The sequence below is a fragment of the Microtus pennsylvanicus genome, chromosome 1 (genome assembly GCF_037038515.1).
Source record: "Microtus pennsylvanicus isolate mMicPen1 chromosome 1, mMicPen1.hap1, whole genome shotgun sequence".
NCBI classification, from domain to species: Eukaryota; Metazoa; Chordata; class Mammalia; order Rodentia; family Cricetidae; genus Microtus; species Microtus pennsylvanicus.
Genome location: NC_134579.1, coordinates 137217979 through 137239270, shown reverse-complemented (window position 1 = coordinate 137239270; position 21292 = coordinate 137217979). Strand labels below are relative to the sequence as shown.

The 21292-nt window shown below is 51.0% G+C and overlaps 1 protein-coding gene across 1 annotated transcript; it reads left to right on the top strand.

Annotated features, from left to right (window-relative positions):
- The first annotated feature begins 671 nt into the window (after positions 1-671).
- Prx (periaxin) lies at positions 672-21179 on the top strand. The gene is made up of 7 exons (XM_075987580.1): positions 672-698; positions 5574-5617; positions 5707-5808; positions 5929-6054; positions 9574-9730; positions 16437-16633; positions 17217-21179. Exons 4-7 carry the CDS (start codon positions 6028-6030, stop codon positions 21081-21083), a joined length of 4248 nt encoding a protein of 1415 aa, XP_075843695.1. The 5' UTR covers positions 672-698; positions 5574-5617; positions 5707-5808; positions 5929-6027; the 3' UTR covers positions 21084-21179.
- The last annotated feature ends 113 nt before the right edge of the window (positions 21180-21292 follow it).

Here is a 21292-nt window from a genome sequence, read left to right as displayed (position 1 = left end):
AATTTATTTGTGTGTGCATGTGTCGTAAGAATTACCTTTGTGTGTGTGGCAGTCAGGGGACAATTTGCCTGTCTTGGTTCTTGCTTCCCATTAGGTGATCCCAGGAACTGAATTCAGGTCCTTGGTGTTAATAGTCAGGGCCTCCATCTGCTGAGCCATCTCACTGGTCCCCAGTTTAGGTCTTAAAACCCATTTGACTCCATGACAAGGCAAGCATTCTTATTACCCCGATTTCAAAGAAGACATTGAGGCCCAGCGATGCCCTGTGTTTGCTGAAGTAGCCAGAGTGCCTGAGCTGTGGTTGGAAGCCACATTATCAGGGATTTAGGAAGTTGTCTTGAGAGTTTCAGGGATTATGAGGGCTAGGCCTGGGGCCTGGGGCCTGAGATGGTTCGAGTGGGGTACTGAGTCTTCTAGTGGGGGTGGTATGCAAATTCTTGAACCAGAACTGGGGTGGAGGTCTGGGCTCTGGCAAAGGAGAGATTGGTGTTTTCATATCCCCACCCCTTGCAGATGGATATAGTTCAGAGAAGGGGATGTTTGTTTCCCCACCACCCACCCTTTGGTGACATAACAGCAAGGCAGCCAATGGCCAAGGCCCCTCCCTTCCTCCCCCTTCCCATTCCTTTTCCCTTCCAGCCCAAGGCTGGGGTTGACCAGTCGGACCAGGAGCTCTGCAGGTGTCTGGAGGCTCAACGGTAAGAAATGGTCAGCTAGCCAGGCTCGGGAGCCCTAGGAACACAGCCGTGGGGGGTGGGGGCTGGGGGCTGGGAAGGGAGAGTCACAGAAGAGTTAAATTCATGGGCTTTGGAACCAGGTTCTGGGTTCAAATCCTAACTTCTTCTATGGGGTGGTGGAGTGCTCTTTGAGCTTATGTAGCTCAGGCTGGCCTCCAATTTATATAGCTGAGTGTACGTTTGAACTTCTGGGCCTCCTGTTTGCAGCTCCTAAGTGCTGGGACCACAGGCATGTGCCACCATGTGAGTGTGCGTGGTGCTGGAGATGGATTGCAGGGGCACACGCTAGGCAAGGTTCTGCCAGCTAGTCTCTACCTCTCTAGCCCTTCCTTCCTTGGTTTTGGGGACGCGATCTCAGGATCTTGCTATGTAACTCAGGCCGGCCTTGGACTTCCAGCAACCCTCTTATTTTAATCTCATGAGTTCTGGGTGTGCACAACTACACCTGCTGGCCAGCTTCAGGTGAGAGACTTCAACCTTTGTCTCCACTTTGCCATCTGTAAGATGGGCAGATAGAGGCCCCCTTGCTCAGATGGAGGAGTCTGTGAATTTCTGGGAAAAAGGTTCTTGTTCTTTGAAGGTGGATGGTGGACAGTAGCAAAATCCCATTGGTGGGAGGCTGGGCTCAAGCTGAAGTTGGTGCCTCAATTTAAAGTTCCCCTTTGGGTGGGAGGAACTTAGGGGCCACTGTGGTACAAAGTCTGGGTATGGAAGGCAGGTGTAGTAGTTTATACCTGTAATCCCAGCTCGTAGAGGTGGAAAGAGGCAGGAGGACCAGAAGTTCAAGGTCATCCTCAGCTACGTAGGGAGTGTGAAGCCAGCCTGGACTACAGGAGATGCTGTCTCAAATATACAAACATAACTGAATCAGAGAAACAGATGTATAGCCTCCTCCCTCTGCACTCCCGGTTGTTGCCAGAAACTAGTTTATATTAACTGAGCACTTACAATAGACAAGGTAATATACCATATACATATCCGCTGGCTCAAAGTCTCGAGCCCACTGTGTGGTGTATATTTGTGTGTGGGGTGTGTGTGTGTGTGTGTGTGTGTGTGTGTGTGTGTGTGTGTGCGTTGAAGAAAGACTGGCTGACTTTGAACTCACAATCCCCCAACCTTAGTTTCCCAGTGCTGGGATTGCAGGTAGGACCACAGGCTACACTGCCTAGGCACCTCCTCCCAGCCTCATTCTATGGCCTTAGACAGTGTCCAGGGGCCAGGATGAGCTGCACCAGGCCTAGCTTCCACTGTTGACGGTAGCCGATCACAGGTGGCTTGGGGAAGTCGAAGCTCCGAGTGGACAGAATCACACATGGGGTAGACAGCAGCTCCTGGGAGAAGAGAGCCAAATATTTGCCTCCTAACCACATTAAGGGTTTGAATGGCATCTAAAATGAACAAATAGATCTAAGCCTGGTGGTGTGGGTCTGTCATACTTCAAGGACAGCCTGGGCAACTTAGTGTGACCCTGCCTCAGAATGAAAGGGACAAAGAAGGCTGGAATACGTTGGAAAACATAGATCAGTTGGTGGAGTGGTTGAGTTCAAGGTTATCCTCAGCTACGTAGGGAGTATGAAGCCAGCCTGGACTAGCATACAACAAGCCAAGGGCTCGAGCTCTAGCATCCCACAAAACCTGGTGTGGTTGAGACTGTAATCCCAGAACCAGGGAGGTCTGAGAAGAAGGATCAAAAGTTCGAGCTCATCCTTGGTTACTTAGGGAACCAGAGGCTAGCCTGGGTATGTGAGATCCTGTGTGTTGTCCACCCCCCCCCCAAAAAAAACAAAGAAAAGTAGAGGGCTCAGAGGTAGCTCAATAGTAGAATGCTTGGCCAGCAACCATGGGGCCCTGAGTTCAATACCCAGCATTTTATTTATACACACACACACACACACATATACATACATACATATATATATATTATATATATATATTATATATATATATATGAAGCTGGGCGATGGTGGCACACTCCTTTAATTCCAGCACTTGGCAGGCAGAGGCAGGTAGATCTCTGTGAGTTCGAGGCCAGCCTGGTCTACAGAGCTAGTTCCAGGACAGCCAGGGTTACACAGAGAAACCCTGTCTCGAAAAACCAAAAACAAACAAATATATATATATATATATATATATATATATATATATATATACACACACATACATATATATGACAAATCAAAATAAATTATATATATAGAATACATATAGTTTTGTTTTTCTAGACAGGGTTTCTCTATGTAGCCCTGGCTGTCCTAGAACTCACTCTGTAGACCAGGCTGGCCTTGAACCCAGAAATCTGCCTGCTTCTACCTCCCAAACACTGAGATTAAAGATGTGCGCCACCTGCCTGACTAAGACATTATTATATTTCTATACATTAGTACATAGTAGTAAATGCTTAAGACGTAGGGTCCTTGTAATGTTTGGAAGAATTTCAGGCACATGTTAGGGTGTTGCCTCAAGAAATGAACTGTTGACATCCAGAAAGTTCTGCCTGGCCACAGTCACCAGGAGGACTCCATTGCCTCTTCCTGTGACACAAACCAGGACTCCCAGGAAGCATGTCCCCAGCTTCCTTACCTAGGGGGCTGGGCAGGGCTGAGAACAAAGCGTGCCTGTGGAGGGTGCATTTCCCACGGAAGCTGCCTGCACCCCTGCCCAGGAGCTGGGCACATGGCTCAGGAAGGGCTCAGTGGCCTAAATATAACTTGGGCTGGGCAGCTGTTCCGGGCACAGATGAAGAGGGAGGGCACTGTGCTGCCCCTGCTCTGCCTAGACTTCCTGTGTCAGGATCTAGGTGTAGCCTCACTGCCTAGGCCCAGAGCAAGGAGAATGTGGCCTACAACACGCTCTTTGGTATCTGCCTCTACACCGACCTTATTGACTCTCATTTGTATTGGATTTTCTTTTTCTCTTTCTTTCTTTTCCTTTCTTTTCTTTTCTTTCTTTCTTTCTTTCTTTCTTTCTTTCTTTCTTTCTTTCTTTCTTTCTTTCTTTTTTTTTTTGAGACAGGGTCACATGCTGTAGCCCAGGCTGGTCCAGAACTCATTATGTATCCCTGACTGGCCATAAACTATAAATCTTCCTGCCTCCCACATCTGATGTTTTAGTATTTTTGAGGCACGGTCTCATGTAGCCCAGGCTGCCTTCTAACCCATAATCCTATTTGATTACAGGAGTCTTCGGCCACTCCCAGACTGACATTGTCTCCCACTTTCCTTTACTGCCGGTAAATAGGGTCCATGAGGCTGCATAGGCCAGGCCTGGCACGAACAAGGTCCCTCTGAAGTTTGTTCACTTTGACCCCTCTGGCTCACCTCAGTTCTTGCCCCTGCAGCTCTGCAGCTTGGGCCTTGCTGTCTGTCACAAATTGCGACTCGAGTAGAGGTCAAAGGCACAGGTCTTTACCCCACCTTATCCTAGTCATGTGACCCTAAACAGGTAACTTCTCTCTGAGTCTTGATCTCTGCCTTTGCAGCTAGTATATTCAGGGTGAATTCCAGGTTGTTGCCTGCCCAGGGTCTGGTTCACAGGGAAGCCGTCATTAGGGAAGGTGTTCAGGTTACAGGCTGGAGCTGAGGGCTCAAAAGGAAGCCTGGGCTTAGACACAGAGTTCTGAGACACTGTGGGGGGCAGCCAGCGGAGCAGTTACAGTGTGTGTGTGTGTGTGTGTGTGTGTGTGTGTGTGTGTGTGTGTACGCGCGCATGTGTGTGTTTTAGGTTTGTCCGGCCTAACCAATTGTAAGCTAAGTTTGCTGTTTTGATACCCAGTTTCACACAGCTGGCCTATGAAGCTTAATGATGGCCTTGAACGTCTGATCTTCCTGCCTCTCTCTATTTGCCAAGGGTTGGGATTACACTTATGAACCACCAAACCTGGTTTGTGTAGTGCTGGGAAGTGGAACCCAGGGCCTTTGTGCAGGCTAAGCAAGTGCTCTACCGTCTGAGCTCCTCTGCCCCAGTGGTGAGCTATGAAGGGCCATTGTGTGGCCGTCGGTGGGTGGGTGGGTGGGTGGGTGGGTGGGCAGGGGCAGAATGTGACTGGCACAGCAGATGGGCCATTGTGTAAGGGAATGTGCCGCATGTGCCTGACCTTTTCCCGTGTGGCAGGGGTTGGCGGGCTGGCATGCCAGGTGGGGGCCAAGCTCAGGAACAGTCCCCTCCTCCGTGTCCCCAGAAGAGCCAGACTGGAGGCTGACGGCTCTATGCCTTCTTGGCTTGTGTGTCCCACATGGGTACCAGTTCCCTTGCCTCTCTGAGAGGACCTATTTTCAGAAGTAAGGCAGGGGGGTTGGAGATTTAGCTCAGTGGTAGAGCACTTGCCTAGCAAGCGCAAGGCCCTGGGTTCGGTCCTCAGCTTCAGAAAAAAAAAAAAAGAAGTAAAGCAGGTGTCTGGTAAACTAAAACCAGTGTCATACGCTTGTGACCCAGTATTTGGGAGGCTAAAATGGAAGATCGGGAGTTCAAGGTCATCTTCAGCTACGTAGAGAATTCGAATTCGAGGCTAACATTTACTGAAGACACTGTCTGAAAGCGCTAAGCAAGCCAGGAGGTGGTGGTGTGTACCTTTAATCCCGCCACTCTTGAATCCCAGGGCTCTGGTTTTGATTCCATATCAGGGAATAAATCAGATGCGGTGGGATTTCAAGTTTGGGCTGCCTGGCCTGGCTCTGTATTCAGGCTTTTGAGACAGGGACTCGCTGTGTACCCCAGCTGGCCTAGAACTAACTATATGGCACTTGTGGACAAAGAATTGCCAGAACGGGCACAGGGTCAGCTCTCAGGAAGCCACTGGGGCCTAGGAAATAATACTACTGTGTATGTTGTTCTTCCTAGAGACCCAGACCCAGGAGGCCCAGGGAGCTGGAGGTGACCCTCAGGTGAGTACTGGCTGGTACCACACACTCTTCCTTCTCTGTCTTCCTTGGGTCTGTCTGGTGCCCCATGGCCCTTTGTCCCTCCTTGGCAGGCAGCAAGACCTCAAAGGAAGTGTGAAGTCCCTGCTCACAGTTGTGTGTCACCTCAAGTGGGGCTCCGAGCATCAGGAGAAAAGGCCAGCACCCAGGAAGCGGTGAGGGGCCCTACTCTTTGTCCGCCTGATACCACTCTTGCTTTGACTTCCCTAGCAAGCCTCACCACTACCCCACAATTCCCCCCCCCCGTGCCTCAAGGCTCCATCTTGTACCCCCAGGCTCAGCGGCAGCTGCTCCATGAGGAGCTGAAGTTGGTCCTACAGCAGAAGGAGGAGAGGAAACAGGAGCCTGAGGCCCAGGCGACTGACTGCCGAGCTATGGAGGCTAGGAGCCGCAGCGCTGAGGTGAGTGTTCACAGGCCAGGGTGGCAAGGGCGCTCCTCTGGGCGTCAGTGTCCCCATCTCTAAGCTGGAACGTGTAAATGTTAGGGGGAAATGAACACCTGTAAAATGCTCAGCACAGTGTTGGGCATCCAGGTAGGTGTGGTTGCTTTAATGCCTGCCATTTTAGCTTCCAAGTTCAAGGTCAGCCTGGGCTACTGAGCTGAGACAGCGGCTGATTCTGTGGATCGTGACGAGCTGAGTGAATAGTGAGTGCCAGGCTTGGAGGCACAGGCCTGTCATTCGTTCTAACACTTGGAAGGATGAAATGGGATGACTCAAGTTCAAGGTCAGCCTAGTCAACTTAGTAAGACTCTGTCTCAAAAAAGTAAAAAAATGTGTCACTCAGGGGTGGGGTAGAACCCAGGCACGAAGCCCTGGGTTCAATCCTTGGCATTAATGATGATGATGAAACTCAGCAGAGGGGCCAGCCAGATGTCTCAGTGGGTACAGTGCTTGCTGCCGAGCCTGCTGACCTGAGTTCCATCTCTGGAAGCTCCACAGTAGAAGGAAAGGCCCAGTTCCTACAATTGATTCCCTTAACCGCTATATACACACACATACAGAAGTAAATGGATGTAAACAAAAGAAACCCCGTGACTGGAGAGATGGTTCACTGGCTAAGAGCACTGACTGCTTTTCCAGAGGATTGGTTCCAATTTCCAGCACCCACACGGGGCTCACAACCATCTGTAACTCCTGTCCCAGGAAGATGACACACTCCTGTGACCTTCACTGACACCAGGCAGTGTGGTACACAGACATACATCTGGAAAAACACCAGTGAACATAAATTTTTATTTGTTTGTTTGTTTGGTGTTTTTTTGTTTTTGTTTTGCTCCCTCACCCCAAATATTTTAAAATTAAATTAGAAAATAGCTGGGCGTGATGGCACAGGCCTCTAATCCCAGCACTTGAGAGGCAGAGGCTGGTGGATCTCTATAATTTCAAGGCCACCCTGCTATTCATATTGAGTTTTAGGACAGTCAGAGCTGTGAGACTCTGTTCTGAAAAAACAAAACAAAAAAACTGAACAGAAATCTTTCATCCGCAGGTTCATGCTTACGATCCCAGTGTACCATCCCAGTAGTCAAGGAGGACTACTATGAGTTAGAGTCTGCACTACAGAGTAGGGGCTTGAGTCAAAATACGCCCCCTATGTCAGGTGGATCTCTGTGAGTTCGAGGCCATCCTGGTCTATAGAGTGAGCTCCTGGATAGGTTCCAAAGCTAAAGAGAAACCCTGTCTCGACAAAAACAAACAAACAAAAAACCCAAACAAAAAAACAAAATCTAGAAAGAAGAGGTGAGGGTAGGGTCAGGGTAGAGGGCTTGGACCCAAAGGGGCGAGTCTAATCCTACACTGCTTTGGCTGTGCAGTCCTAGGCGGGTGACCTAACCTCTTTGAGAACCAGCTCCCTCATTGGTGAGATGGGGCAATGAGGATTTTGAGGATTGACTTTTTGGCCTTCTGTACAGTCTGGCACTAAGGGAACGCCCTCTGACTGTCATTGCTTTTCAGTTATGTTGGCAGCTTTAACCTCTTCTACTGGGTACTGGGTGGGGTGGCTCTACTTGTAAAGGAGCCCCATGCAGGCTGAGGGGGACAGGCAAGGGGGCTACTGCTTATTCCCTGGGGTGGAATACCTAAGGACAAGGCTTGACTGTTTAATGTGCTGTGTGCCATTGGGAAGACTACTTTAACTTTCTAGGCTTTACTGCCTTCCTGTGACCTCCCCCAAAATATGGGGGGATGCAATGAGATCCTTCCCAAAGAGGAGCCGAAGGACTATGCTGCTCCCAGAAGCCCACTCCAATGACTTTTTTTTTTTTTTTTTTGGTTTTCCAAGACAGAATTTCTCTGTGTAGCCCTGGCTGTCTTAGAACTCAATCTGAAGATCAGTCTGGCCTCGAACTCAGAGATCTGCCTGCCTCTGCTCGATTAAACGCATGTGCCACCACCACCCAGCCCCACTCCAACTCTTAGGTTCCACATTGCCCTGCCCTAGTCCCTTGAGGCCACTGCAGCGGGGCATCTAGTCTAGTCCTGTTTTTCCCTCTCCAGGCTCTGGGATGGGCACGGGTCCTGGCTGGTCTCAATGCCTTGCACCTGCCCCGTTTCATCCTCACTTGTTCACAGGCCGATACTTCCCTGTATTACTCAACATTTCAGGATAGCAATAGGCTCAGGACGTGCACAGGGCTGCCCCAGATGCACACAGCAAAGTGGTTTCCTAGACAGAATCAGATCTCTCGCTTCCTCTACTGGGAAGCAGATGTGAACCCTGTAGTGTGTTTCGGAACAAGGGCTGGTAAATGCCACGAATGCCACTTCTGCTGCGGTCGCCATTCATTACCCACACACCCCTTCACTGGATTCCCTCTCCCGGGGGAGTTAGAAAATCCACAACAGCATTCTCACACATATTCAAACCCACCGGGGTCAAGGCCCCATTCTTCCATCCTGCATGCCCTTGTTCTATAGGAATAATTACACTCAAGTGGAATATTTTTATATGTGTTTTGGTTTGTTTGGTTAGTTTTGTATTGGGAATGGAACCCAGAACCTTGTGCACGCTAGGAAAGGCCTCTACCACTGGGTTAATTCCCTAGGATAGTTATAAAGTTATTAAAGCCCCGCCTGGTCTTTAGAATAAGAATATGGATCCCTGGAGTTGGCATTTTGTTTTATGCCTTTAATCCCAGGATTTGGGTGATTATGGTTGGACTGCCTTGCCTCAGCCTAGGCCTAAGGAATCCCTTTCAGTAAGGGCAGGGGTGAGCTTGGTGGGCACGCTTGTCATCAGCCTGAGACAGAGGCAGGCAGATCACTGTGACTTAAAGACCAGCTTGATATATGTAGTGTTTCAGGCCAGCCAGAAGCTCATGAGACCCTGCCACAAACAAACAATAAATACATGAGGGGACAGGTGGGCGGACCTAAGCTCAGTTTCCAGTTTCCACGTTGGACTGTCACAACTAACTGCTTGTGGCTTCAGCTACAGAGGACCCCAAACCTTCCTCTGGCCGCCATTGGCACCCATGTGCATATGCACATTGCACATGTGCTCACACACACACACATCTTTTAAAAGGTCGGGCATGGTGGTACACATCTTTAATCCCAGCACTCGAAAGTGGATCTCTGTGAGTTCAAGGCCAGCCTGGTCTGCATAACAAGTTCAAGGCAGGTCGGGACTCATCCCCTCTCAAAATGAAAAAAGGAAAAGAAGGAAGGAAGGAAGATAAGAAAGTAGATGAATAAGCCTCTCAAAGATGCCTCTTAGGCACTCCAAGCGGCCCCACTCCATGATCTGGCTCTGTCCACGCACCCCCTCCTCTTCCAGACCCGACCCTTGCTCCTCCGGACCCCGATCCCCCGGAGAGCGAGCGGGAGGGTAGAGCAAGAGAAGGAAAACCATGGCAAGCTCTGGGCGAGTTGCCGTCCTGGAGCGTCATTGCGACCCCTCGCCGCCCACCACAGGAGCTGAGACGAGCCGAGTTGGTGGAAATTATCGTGGAGACCGAGGCGCAGACGGGGGTCAGCGGCATCAACGTAGCGGGCGGCGGCAAAGAAGGAATTTTCGTCCGCGAGCTGCGCGAGGATTCACCGGCAGCCAGGAGCCTCAGCTTGCAGGAAGGTGGGCGTGGCCTGGACGTGGAGAGACGCAGCGGGTCTTCGGGGAAGGAGTTAAGAATCGCCCTTGGGTTGGGGGCGTGGCCTGGAGGAGGCGGGGCGGGGCTGATCTGCGGAGGCGGGGTTGGGAATCTGCTTCGGGTGGGGGGCCTGGGTTAGGGCGTGATGGGAGTGGGGCGGAGCCTGGTGGCACAGTGGGGACGGGGCTGACATGCGTGGGTGTGGTTAGGTATCTGCCTAGAGTCCTGGCGGGGATGTAACTGAAAGTGGGCCTGTTTGCCAGGAGGAGGGGTTAAGAAGTTGGGGTGAGGCTTTCCTTGTTCTTTTCCTGAATCTAGGTCCTACTCGACCATGACAGGCAAGCGCTCTACCATTGAATTACATCTCATTCACTGTTTGGGGGGCTCGGGAAATTGAGTCAGGGCTTCATGGAACCCAGGTTTGCATTGAACTCGCTGTACAGCTTTGGATGACTTGACGCCATCTCCCAAAGAGCTAGGATTACAGGCATGCACCACCATGCCCCGCTTTCCAATCCCCTTTTAAATTTTTGAGAGTCTTTCTAAGTTGCCACGCTGTCCTTGAATTTCCTGTATAACTCTGGCTGGCCTTGAACTTGAAACTTGCCGGGCGGTGGTGGCGCACGCCTTTAATCCCAGCACTCGGGAGGCAGAGGCAGGCGGATCTCTGTGAGTTCGAGGCCAGCCTGGTCTACAAGAGCTAGTTCCAGGACAGGAACCAAAAGCTACGGAGAAACCCTGTCTCGAAAAATCAAAAAAAAAAAAAAAAAAAAAAAAAAAAAGAACTTGAAACTTATTTGTGTGGGTGTTTTGCCTCCAAGTACGTCTGTGTGCCTTGTGCCTGCTGTACCTCCGGAGGCCAGAAGAGGGCACGGGATTCCCTGTGAGCCGCCAAGTGGGTGCCAGGACAAATATGGATCCTCTGGAAGGGCAGAGAGCACACTCTTACATTGTTTATGGTTTTTTCTTCTTTGGTTTTTCGAGACAGGGTTTCTCTGTGTAACAGCTCTGGTAGCCCTGGAACTCGCTTTGTAGACCAGGCTGGCCTCGAACTCACAGAGATACGCCTGCCTCTGCCTCCCGAATGCTGGGATTAAAGGGGTGAGCCACCACCACCGGAGAGCACCCTTAACCACTGAGCCTTCTTGCTAGCCATTGGTCTTGAACTTTTGATCCTTCTGCCTCAGCCTTCGGGTAGCTTGAATGACAAGCCTGAGTGATCATGCCCTGCTGGCACCGTGATTATTTAAGACCAGTTCATTGTCTGTGTTGGACTCCCAGAACCCTCGTGATATTTTTGTGTTTCCATATTTTCATCTTTAAATGGGAATAATTAGCACTGATCTCATGAGGTTATTATGTAGCTCAAATGAGTCAGGTTTTGAAAACAGCACACAGCGAAGTGTCCCACAGTAAACACTATGTAAGTGCTAATTAATGTGTTATTGGGACAGGAGAAAGGGGTGGAGTTAACTTGAGGTGAAGAGAAGAGCTTAATTAAATAATTAAATGAAAGACATGTTAAGAAATATGGATGGAGCTGATTTGACTTATGTATTGCATGTAACAATTATTCTTTTTTTAATTAATTTTTTTTTACCAAAATGTGTTATTTTTGTCATACTGGGGATGGAGCCCAGGGCCTTTGGACTTGCTAGACGAGTGCTCTGTGACTGCACCGTGCTCCCAACTTCTTGGTGGTGGATTCTAGGCAAGCTTTTTTTTTTTTCTGAGACAGGTTTCTCTGTAACTTTGGAGCCTGTCCTGGAGCTAGCTCTTGTAGACCAGGCTGGCCTTGAACTTGCAAAGATCTGCCTGCCCTCCCGAGTGCTGGAATTAAAGACGTGCGCCACCACTGCCCAGCTTTAGGCAAGCTTTCTACCAATTAAGTAATCCCCACTCCATAATAATTCATTTTTTAAAATATTTATTTATTATGTATACAATGTTCTGTCTGTATGCCTGAAGGCCAGAAGAGGGCACCAGACCTCACTACAGATGGTTATGAGCCACCATGTGGTTGCTGGGACTTGAACTCTAGACCTTTGGAAGAGCAGGCAATGCTCTTAACCACTGAGCCATCTCTCCAGCCCCTCCATAATAGTTCTTTACAAAGCATCTTATTGCTTTGGCTACAATGGTGAACAAAACAAAGCAAGGTTGCTGCACCTAAGGCATTTACAATATAGGGGGGGAGACACTAGTAAGGAGGTCAGGGGAAGGGCAATTTTGTTGTTTTTTTTTTTTAAGATGTGTTTACTTATTATGTATACAGTATTCTCAGTACTCTGCCTGCAGGCCAGAAGAGGGCACCAGATCTCATTATAGATGGTTGTGAGCTACCATGTGGTTGCTGGGAATTGAACTCAGGACCTTTGGAAGAGCAGGTGGTGCTCTTAACCACTGAGCTATCTCTCCAGCCCGGGAAGGGCAATTTTGAAGGGCTCATACGGACTAAGACTTTTATTCTGTGACGTATGCAGAGAAGCAGGGATACAGCATGTTGAGCTGCTTCATTTGTAGTCTGTCTGAGGCAGCATCAGGAGCAAGATCAACAACAGGAGCGGTTCTTGGATGAGCTGCTAAGAGATGATGGATGCTCAGGCTGCAGGTGGGGTTGCTGAAAAGAAGGGTTTGGATTCTGGATATTCTGGATCTAGGTGTGGGGTACGGTGGAGAGGGAGGCTTCCAGGATATTCCCAGGGACCACTCACTCTGAGGTGAGGCTGTAGCTCAGTGGTACAACACTTGGCCAGCATGGATGAGGCCCTAGGTTTCATCTCTAGTACTCCCAGGAGTTTTTACCTGAACAGGGAGTAGCCTGCTGATAACTGGAGCTGGGCCTAGTACTAGCCTGTCATCCCAGAAGCCCCTGGAAACCTGGGGCAGGAGGCTGGACCACCTAGGGAGACTTTGTTTCAAAAAATAAATAACTATTTAGGAGGCAGGAGAATGGAAATTTAAAGTCCTGCCTAGGCAACTTAGTAACATCCTGTTTCAAAAACTGGAAAGAGGGCCGGGTGGTGGTGGCACACGCCTTTAATCCCAGCACTTGGGAGGCAGAGGCAGGCGGATCTCTGTGAGTTCGAGGCCAGCCTCGTCTACAAGAGCTAGTTCCAGGACAGGAACCAAAAAAGCTACAGAGAAACCCTGTCTCGAAAAATAAAAAAATAAATTAAAAAAAAAACTGGAAAGAGGACTAGGGCTGTGGCTCAGTGATAGAAGGCTTGCCCAGAGTCAGCAAGTTAGAGCCTGGGGATGTGGCTCAGTGGTAGAACATTAGTCCAATTATGCCGTAGGCCCTGGTTCTGTCTCCAGCACCATTAAAAACAAAAAGTGGAGGCTGAAGAGATGGCTCAGCATTTAAGTGAGAACATTGGTTACCCTGCTTCTTTTTTTCCTTTTTCTTCGGAGACAGGGTTTCTCCATGTGGCCTTTGCTGCCCTGGAAGTAGTTCTATAGACCAGGTTGATCTTAGACTCAGAGATCCACCTGCCTCTGCCGCCAGAGGGCTGGGATTAAAGGTGTACACCTCCACACCTGACACCTAGAGATGGTTTAAAATACAGGGAGGATGTGTATAGCTTTAATGCAAATACTATACCTGTTTTTGAGACTTGCACATTCACGGATTAGTTATCTGGGGTGAATAGTGTTCCAAAGAAACAGGGAACTGCAGAGATTGGGGTGCAGATGAGAGCATAAAGGAGGGAAACATAAACTTGGATGTTAGAAGAAGCAGACTTTTTTTTTTTTGGTTTTTTTTCGGGATAGGGTTTCTCTGTGGCTTTGGAGCCTGTCCTGGAACTAGCTCTTGTAGACCAGGCTGGTCTCGAACTCACAGAGATCCGCCTACCTCTGCCTCCCAAGTGCTGGGATTAAAGGCGTGCGCCACCATCGCCCGGCCAGACTTTTTTTTTAAGTGTTTTTTCAAGACAGGGTTTCTCTGTAGCTTTGGAACCTGTCCTAAACTCACTTTGTAGACCAGGCTAGCCTCAAATTCAGAGATCTGCCTGTCTCTGCCTCCGAAATGCTGGGATTAAAGATGGGCATCATCTGGCTGGGTTTTTTGTTGTTGTTGTTGGTTTTTGTTTTGTTTTTTTGTTTTGTTTTGTTTTGTTTTTTTGAGACAGGGTTTCTCTGTGTAGCCCTGGCTGTCCTGGAACTCACTCTGTGGACCAGGCTGGACTCAGACTCACAAAGACCCACCTGTACCTGCCTCCCAAGTGCTGAAATTAAAGGCATGCATCACGACTGCCCAGTTTGAAGCCTAATTCTGCTAAATTTCACAAAATTTCCCAATTGGGACACTATAGTCCTAATACTTAGGAGGCTGAGACCAGAGGATTAATAGTTCGAGGCCAGCCATGGATTCATAGTGAGAGACCAAGACCAGCCTGAGCTATACAAGGAGAGCCCAGATTCAAATAATCAAAAGCAAAAAACAAAGGCTGGAAAGATAGATCAGTGGTTAAGACGCTGCAGCCAGCAGTTTCCCAGCACCCTCACTGGACAGCTTACAACCTCCTTAACTCCAGTTCCAGAAGGTCCGAAGCGCTCTCCTGGCCTCTGTGGGAAGCAGCATGCACATGCACGTGAACACACACACACACACGATAAATATTAAAACACACACAATAACAAGTGTTACGGGGCTGGAGAAATAGTTCTGTGTGTGGTTAAGAGTGCTTGCTGAAGGGCTGGAGAGATGGCTCAGTGGTTAAGAGCACTGGCTGCTCTTCCAGAGGTCCTGAGTTCAATTCCCAGCAACCACATGGTGGCTCACAACCATCTGTAATGAGATCTGTCGCTCTCTTCTGACATGTGGGCATACATGGAGGCAGAATGCTGTATACATAATAAATAAAAGGATAAATAAATATTAAAAAAAGAGTGCTTGCTGAAGCGTGTGCGTGTATGTGAGCACAGGTACACACAGTGTTTGAATCTGATCTGTGTTCCCCAAAGGTAAAGAAGTAAGATGGAAGCTGAGTGGTGGTGGTACAGGACAGGCTCCAAAACTACAGCAAAACCCTGTCTCAAAAAACAAAACAAGCTGGGCGATGGTGGCACACGCCTTTAATCCCAGCACTCGGGAGGCAGAGGCAGGCGGATCTCTGTGAGTTCGAGACCAGCCTGGTCTACAGAGCTAGTTCCAGGACAGGTTCCAAAGCCACAGAGAAACCCTGTCTCGAAAAAACAAAAACAAAAAAATAAAATAAAAAATAAATAAATAAAAATGAAAAAATTAAAAAGAAAAAAGAAAAGATAAAGGAAAAGAAAAAAAAAAGCCGGGTGGTGGTGGTGCACACCTTTAATCCCAGCAGGTGGATCTCTGTAAATTTGAGGCCAGCCTGGTCTACAAGAGCTAGTTCCAGGACAGACTCCAAAGCTACAGAGAAACTCTGTTCTGAAAAACCTAAAAAAAAGAAGAAGAAAAAAGAGCGCTTGCAGAACTTCCTGGGGACCCTAGTTCAGTTCCCAGCACCCCTATCACATGGCTCATCGCTACTTGTAACTCTGGCTATAGGGTATATGATGCCCTCCTGTTACCTCAAAGAGCACCACGTAAACAAGGCATACATGCCAGGCCTCCTTAGCCTTATTCCCCAGGGAAAGGTGAGTGTGCTAACTGCCCATTCCTCAGTCCCACATGCAGGACAATCAGACGCAACAGGGAGTCAAGTCAAAGCAGGAACTCAGTTTATTACTGTGAACTACAAGAGCTAGTTCCAGGACAGGCTCCAAAACCACAGAGAAACCCTGTCTCGAAAAACAAAACAAAAAAAAATATTACTGTGAGCATCAGCTTATATAGGTTAAGTGACATCATATGACACAGGGGTACTCCAGCCAATGAGAGACAGCCAAACCCTCCCTCTGGCTGGAGGGGAGTCTACCTAGATTTTGCTGTCTCATCCTCACTTGGTAGGTTTGAGACTGTCCTTCAAATTCGAGCCAGGCCTCGAGGTACAGGTCCTGAGATAATTTTGGCCCAACTCATACATACACAGGACCATACATTAAAAGCCGAGAGAGCAAGCAAGGGTGGTAACACACTTCTTTAATCCCAGACCCTGGGAAGCAGAGAGAAGAGGCTAGACGAAGAACGTCTGCCAGTGTGGTTTTTGTATGTATGTGTGGTATTGGAGACTGAACCCAGGACATCCTTCATGCTAGGCAAGCTTGCGCTATCGCAGAGCTACATCTCCAGTCCCAACAGTGTGTTTTTATGCGTTCAAGAATATGGGGGAGAATCCGTCCACAGACCGCAAGGAACTGCTATATAGGCTATCACCTTTATAACCCATAGCCAGGAGTGGTAGCAAAGGGCTGTAATCTTAGCACTTGAGGTGGAGACCGAAGGATCAGGGGCTTTAGATCATCCTTCGCTATTATAGTAAACTGAACTACACGAAACTCCTGCGGGCGCTCATGGTTTCGATGGATGTTACTCTATCCAGTCCACCATAAGTGGCCTGATGGGTTCAATTTGTAAAGGAGCAGAGCCAAAGCCAAAGGAACCAGCTTCGTTCCTCTGATATTTTCTCTCTCAAGCCAGAGGCATAAATAAGCAGGGTCAAAATCTGGGCCTGGGCCTCACTTGGCTGACTCCTAGGAAGTGGGCGTGTCCCGGTGTGGGTGGAGCCAGGGGAACTCATTTCCCGCCCACCTCTTCCAACCTTGCAGGGGACCAGCTGTTGAGTGCCCGCGTGTTCTTTGAGAACTTCAAGTACGAGGACGCGCTTCGCCTGCTGCAATGCGCCGAGCCTTACAAGGTCTCCTTCTGCCTGAAGCGCACGGTGCCCACGGGGGACCTGGTGCTGCGGCCCGGGACGGTGTCTGGCTACGAGATGAAGGGCCCGCGGGCCAAAGTGGCCAAGCTGGTACGCGTGCTTAGCCCGGTCCCGGCCCAGGGCAGCCCCAGCGACCCGGTCTCTGCGCCATAAACCCTACTCCCTGCTATCGTAGCCCAGTTTATTCCTTTGTCTTGTCACTAACCCAACACTAATTCACCCCTTGCCCCTTGTTCACTGCTCCTAAACTCAGCCCCCTGGAAGGAGGATGCGCCAATCAGAAGGTGGCTCTCGCCCATCCCCATCAAGGGAACCAGGCTCATTAGGGGCCACAGAGGCCTCCTAGAAGGCCAGATTCTAGCCTAAGGGCAGATGGGTTACTGAGCAACCCGAGTTTCTTTTCCTCTCTGGGTACCAGTCTCCTCATCTCTACAATGAAAACGTTGGAAAGGCCTTAAATTTTTGGGTCCCTGTTGCTACCACCCCTGTCTATTCACAGTGAGTTTCTAAATGACTGTCATTGCCTTCCTGGGGTGAAGTGACAGACAGGCAATGTATCCTCAAGACATCCCCAGCCTGGTATAATACTAGGTGGGGTTTTATTTTTCTGTCCACTCCCAGCCTCCCACTGTCCCACAGCCTCCTCTCTCCTGCCTCTCTCCTCTCTCCTCAGAACATCCAGCATCTGTCCCCTGTGAAGAAGAAGAAGATGGTGCCAGGGGCCCTGGGGACCCCTGCAGATTTGGCCCCTGTTGACGTCGAGTTCTCCCTTCCCAAGTTCTCCCGACTGCGTCGGGGTCTCAAAGCCGAGGCTGCCAAGGGGCCTGTCCCAGCTGCCCCTGCCCGTCGACGTCTCCAGCTGCCTCGGCTACGTGTCCGAGAAGTGGCCGAAGAGGCCCAGGTAGCACGAATGGCTGCTGCTGCTCCTCCCCCAAGGAAGGCCAAGGCAGAGGCTGAGGTAGCCACAGGAGCTGGGTTCACAGCCCCTCAGCTAGAGCTAGTTGGGCCTCGGCTGCCAAGTGCTGAGGTGGGTGTCCCTCAGGTGTCAGCTCCCAAGGGGACCCCATCAACAGAGGCAGCCAGTGGCTTTGCCCTCCATCTGCCGACCCTTGGGCTCGGAGCCCCAGCTGCACCAGCTGTGGAGACCCCAGCCATAGGAATCCAGGTCCCACAAGTGGAGCTCCCCACCCTCCCCTCTCTTCCCACACTTCCATGTCTGGACACCCAGGAAGGGGCTGCAGTGATAAAAGTCCCCACCCTGGATGTGGCAGCACCTTCTGTGGGGGTGGACCTGGCTTTGCCAGGTACAGAGGTGGAGGCCCCAGGAGAGGTACCTGAGGTGGCCCTGAAGATGCCCCGCCTCAGTTTCCCCCGCTTTGGGGTTCGAGGGAAGGAAGCTACTGAAGTCAAGGTGGTCAAGGGCAGCCCTGAGGCCAAAGCGAAGGGTCCCAGACTTCGAATGCCCACCTTTGGGCTTTCTCTCCTGGAGCCCCGGCCCTCTGGTCCTGAAGCTGGCACTGAGAGCAAGCTGAAGCTCCCTACCCTCAAGATGCCCTCTTTTGGCATTGGCGCAGCTGGGCCTGATGTCAAGGCCCCCAAAGGGCCGGAAGTGAAGCTCCCTAAGGTTCCTGATGTCAAACTCCCGAAAGTGCCTGAGGCAGTCATTCCAGATGTGCGACTCCCCGAGGTACAACTGCCAAAAATGTCAGAGGTGAAACTTCCAAAGATCCCTGAGATGGCCGTACCTGATGTTCACCTTCCGGAAGTGCAGCTGCCCAAAGTCCCTGAGATGAAGCTCCCGAAGGTGCCTGAGATGGCTGTACCTGACGTACATCTCCCAGATGTACAGCTCCCAAAAGTTCCAGAAATGAAACTCCCAGAGATGAAACTCCCGAAGGTGCCCGAGATGGCCGTGCCCGATGTACGACTTCCGGAGGTTCAGCTGCCCAAAGTATCGGAGATGAAGCTCCCTAAGATGCCCGAGATGGCCGTGCCCGATGTTCGGCTCCCAGAAGTTCAGCTGCCCAAAGTGTCGGAGATGAAGCTCCCTAAGATGCCCGAGGTGGCCGTGCCCGATGTTCGGCTCCCAGAAGTTCAGCTGCCCAAAGTGTCAGAGATGAAGCTCCCTAAGATGCCCGAGGTGGCCGTGCCCGATGTTCGGCTCCCGGAGGTTCAGCTGCCCAAAGTGTCAGAGATGAAGCTCCCTAAGATGCCTGAGATGGCCGTGCCCGACGTTCGGCTCCCGGAAGTTCAGCTGCCCAAAGTGTCAGAGATGAAGCTCCCTAAGATGCCCGAGGTGGCTGTGCCCGATGTTCGGCTCCCGGAAGTTCAGCTGCCCAAAGTGTCAGAGATCAAAGTGCCTGACGTGAAACTTCCTGAAATGAAGCTTCCAGAAATAAAACTGCCCAAAGTGCCCGAGATGGCAGTGCCCGACGTCCACCTCCCAGAGCTGCAGCTTCCTAAAGTATCAGACATGCGACTGCCTGAAATTCAAGTGCCACAAGTCCCAGAGGTGCATCTTCCTAAGGTGCCAGAGATGAAGTTGTCCACAGCTTCTGAGGTGCAGAGAAAAGCCGTAGGAGTGGAGCAGGCAGAAGGGACTGAATTTAGTTTCAAGTTGCCGAAGGTGACCTTGCCCAAGTTAGGGAAGGTGGGCAAGCCCAGTGAGGCAGGTATTGAGGTTCCAGGTAAACTCATGACACTTCCCTGTCTGCAGCCAGAGGTGGGCAGTGAGGTGACTCGCGTTAGTGTCCCCTCCCTCTCTCTGCCTTCTGTGGAGCTTGACTTGCCTGGGGCCCTGGGCCTGCAAGGACAAGTCCAAGAAGCCCCCTTGGCCAAAGTGGAGAAGCCAGAGGGCCCCAGGGTGGCAGCAGGTGTTGGAGAAGTGGGCTTCCGGGTGCCCTCTGTGGAGATTGTAACTCCACAGTTGCCAACGGCTGAAGTTGAGAAAGAGCAGCTAGAGATGGTAGAATTGAAAGTCAAACCCACTTCCAAGTTCTCACTGACCAAATTTGGACTTTCGGGACCCAAAGCGGTCAAGGCTGAGGTGGAGGGGCCTGGACGAGCCACCAAGCTGAAGGTCTCCAAGTTTGCCATTTCACTCCCCAAAGCTCGAACTGGGACCGAAGCTGAAGCGAAGGGAGCTGGGGAAGCAGGGATGCTGCCTGCCCTGGACCTGTCCATCCCACAGCTCAGCCTGGATGCTCATCTGCCCTCAGGCAAAGCGGAGGTAGCAGGGGTTGAGAGCAAGCCCAAGGGGCCCAGGTTTGCACTGCCCAAGTTTGGGGTGAAGGGCCGGGACTCAGAAGCTGAAGTACTAGTGGCAGGGGAAGCTGAGCCTGAGGGAAAAGGCTGGGGCTGGGATGGGAAGGTGAGGATGCCAAAGCTTAAGATGCCCTCTTTTGGACTGTCCCGAGGGAAGGAAGTAGAAGTTGAGGATGGACGTGTTAGCCCTAGCGAAAAACTGGAGGCCATAGCTGGACAGCTTAAGATTCCTGAGGTAGAACTGGTCACACCAGGAACTCAGGAGGTAGAAGCTGCCGCCAGTGGAGTGAAGCCATCAGGTCCGAAGGTGTCCACCACTGGGCAGGCAGTGGCAGAGGGCCAAGAGGGAGTGCTAAGGGTGCCCACCCTGGGCATCTCACTGCCCCAGGTAGAACTGACCAGCTTTCGCGAGGCAGGAACTGAAATTGCAGCTTCATCTGCAGAGGGCACAGCAGGCTCTAGGGTCCAGGTGCCCCAGGTGATGCTGGATCTGCCTGGAACCCAGGTGGCAGAGGGTGATCTCTTAGTAGGTGAGGGCATCTTCAAGATGCCCACAGTCACAGTGCCCCAGCTAGAGCTGGATGTCGGGCTGAGCCATGAAGCCCAGGCTGGTGACGCAGCCAAGAGTGAGGGTGGCTTGAAGCTGAAGCTGCCCACCCTGGGTGCGGGAGGCAAAGGAGAGGGTACTGAGCACAAGGACCCCGGGGCGCAGCGCACCTTCCAGCTTCCTGATGTGGAACTCACTTCCCCAGTCAGTAGTCATGCTGAGTACCAAGTGGTTGAGGGCGATGGGGATGCTGGACACAAACTCAAGGTTCGGCTGCCCCTGTTTGGTCTGGTGAGGGCTAAGGAAGGAGTGGAAGGCGGAGAAAAGGCCAAGAGTCCAAAGCTCAGGCTGCCCAGAGTGGGCTTCAGCCAAAGTGAGGCGGTCTCTGGAGAAGGCTCTCCAAGCCCTGAGGAGGAGGAAGAGGGCAGTGGGGAAGGAGCTTCTGGTCGCCGGGGTCGGGTCAGGGTCCGATTGCCTCGTGTAGGCTTGGCTTCCCCTTCCAAAGTCTCTAAGGGACAAGAGGGTGAAACAACTTCCAAGTCCCCAGTTGGGGAGAAGTCACCCAAATTCCGCTTTCCCAGGGTGTCCCTAAGCCCCAAGGCCCGGAGTGGGAGTAGGGACCGGGAAGAAGGTGGATTCAGGGTCCGACTGCCCAGTGTGGGGTTTTCAGAAACAGCAGCTCCTCCGGGCTCCACAAGGGTTGAGGGAACCCAGGCTGCTGCCATCTGAAGCCCTGGACAGAGGCGGATTCCCCTCTTGCCTTCCCATCCCCCACCCCAACTCCCCATTTTGTGTGTGACATTACTAGCACTAATCCTCAGAAGACTCGGAGATGGGCAACTGACTCAGGCAGGAGCCAGAGGCCCGGGACACCTCATTAGCAGAAGTGCCTGTATATTAAGCCAAGCTATGTGAATAAAATAATTCAAAAGTTGCCA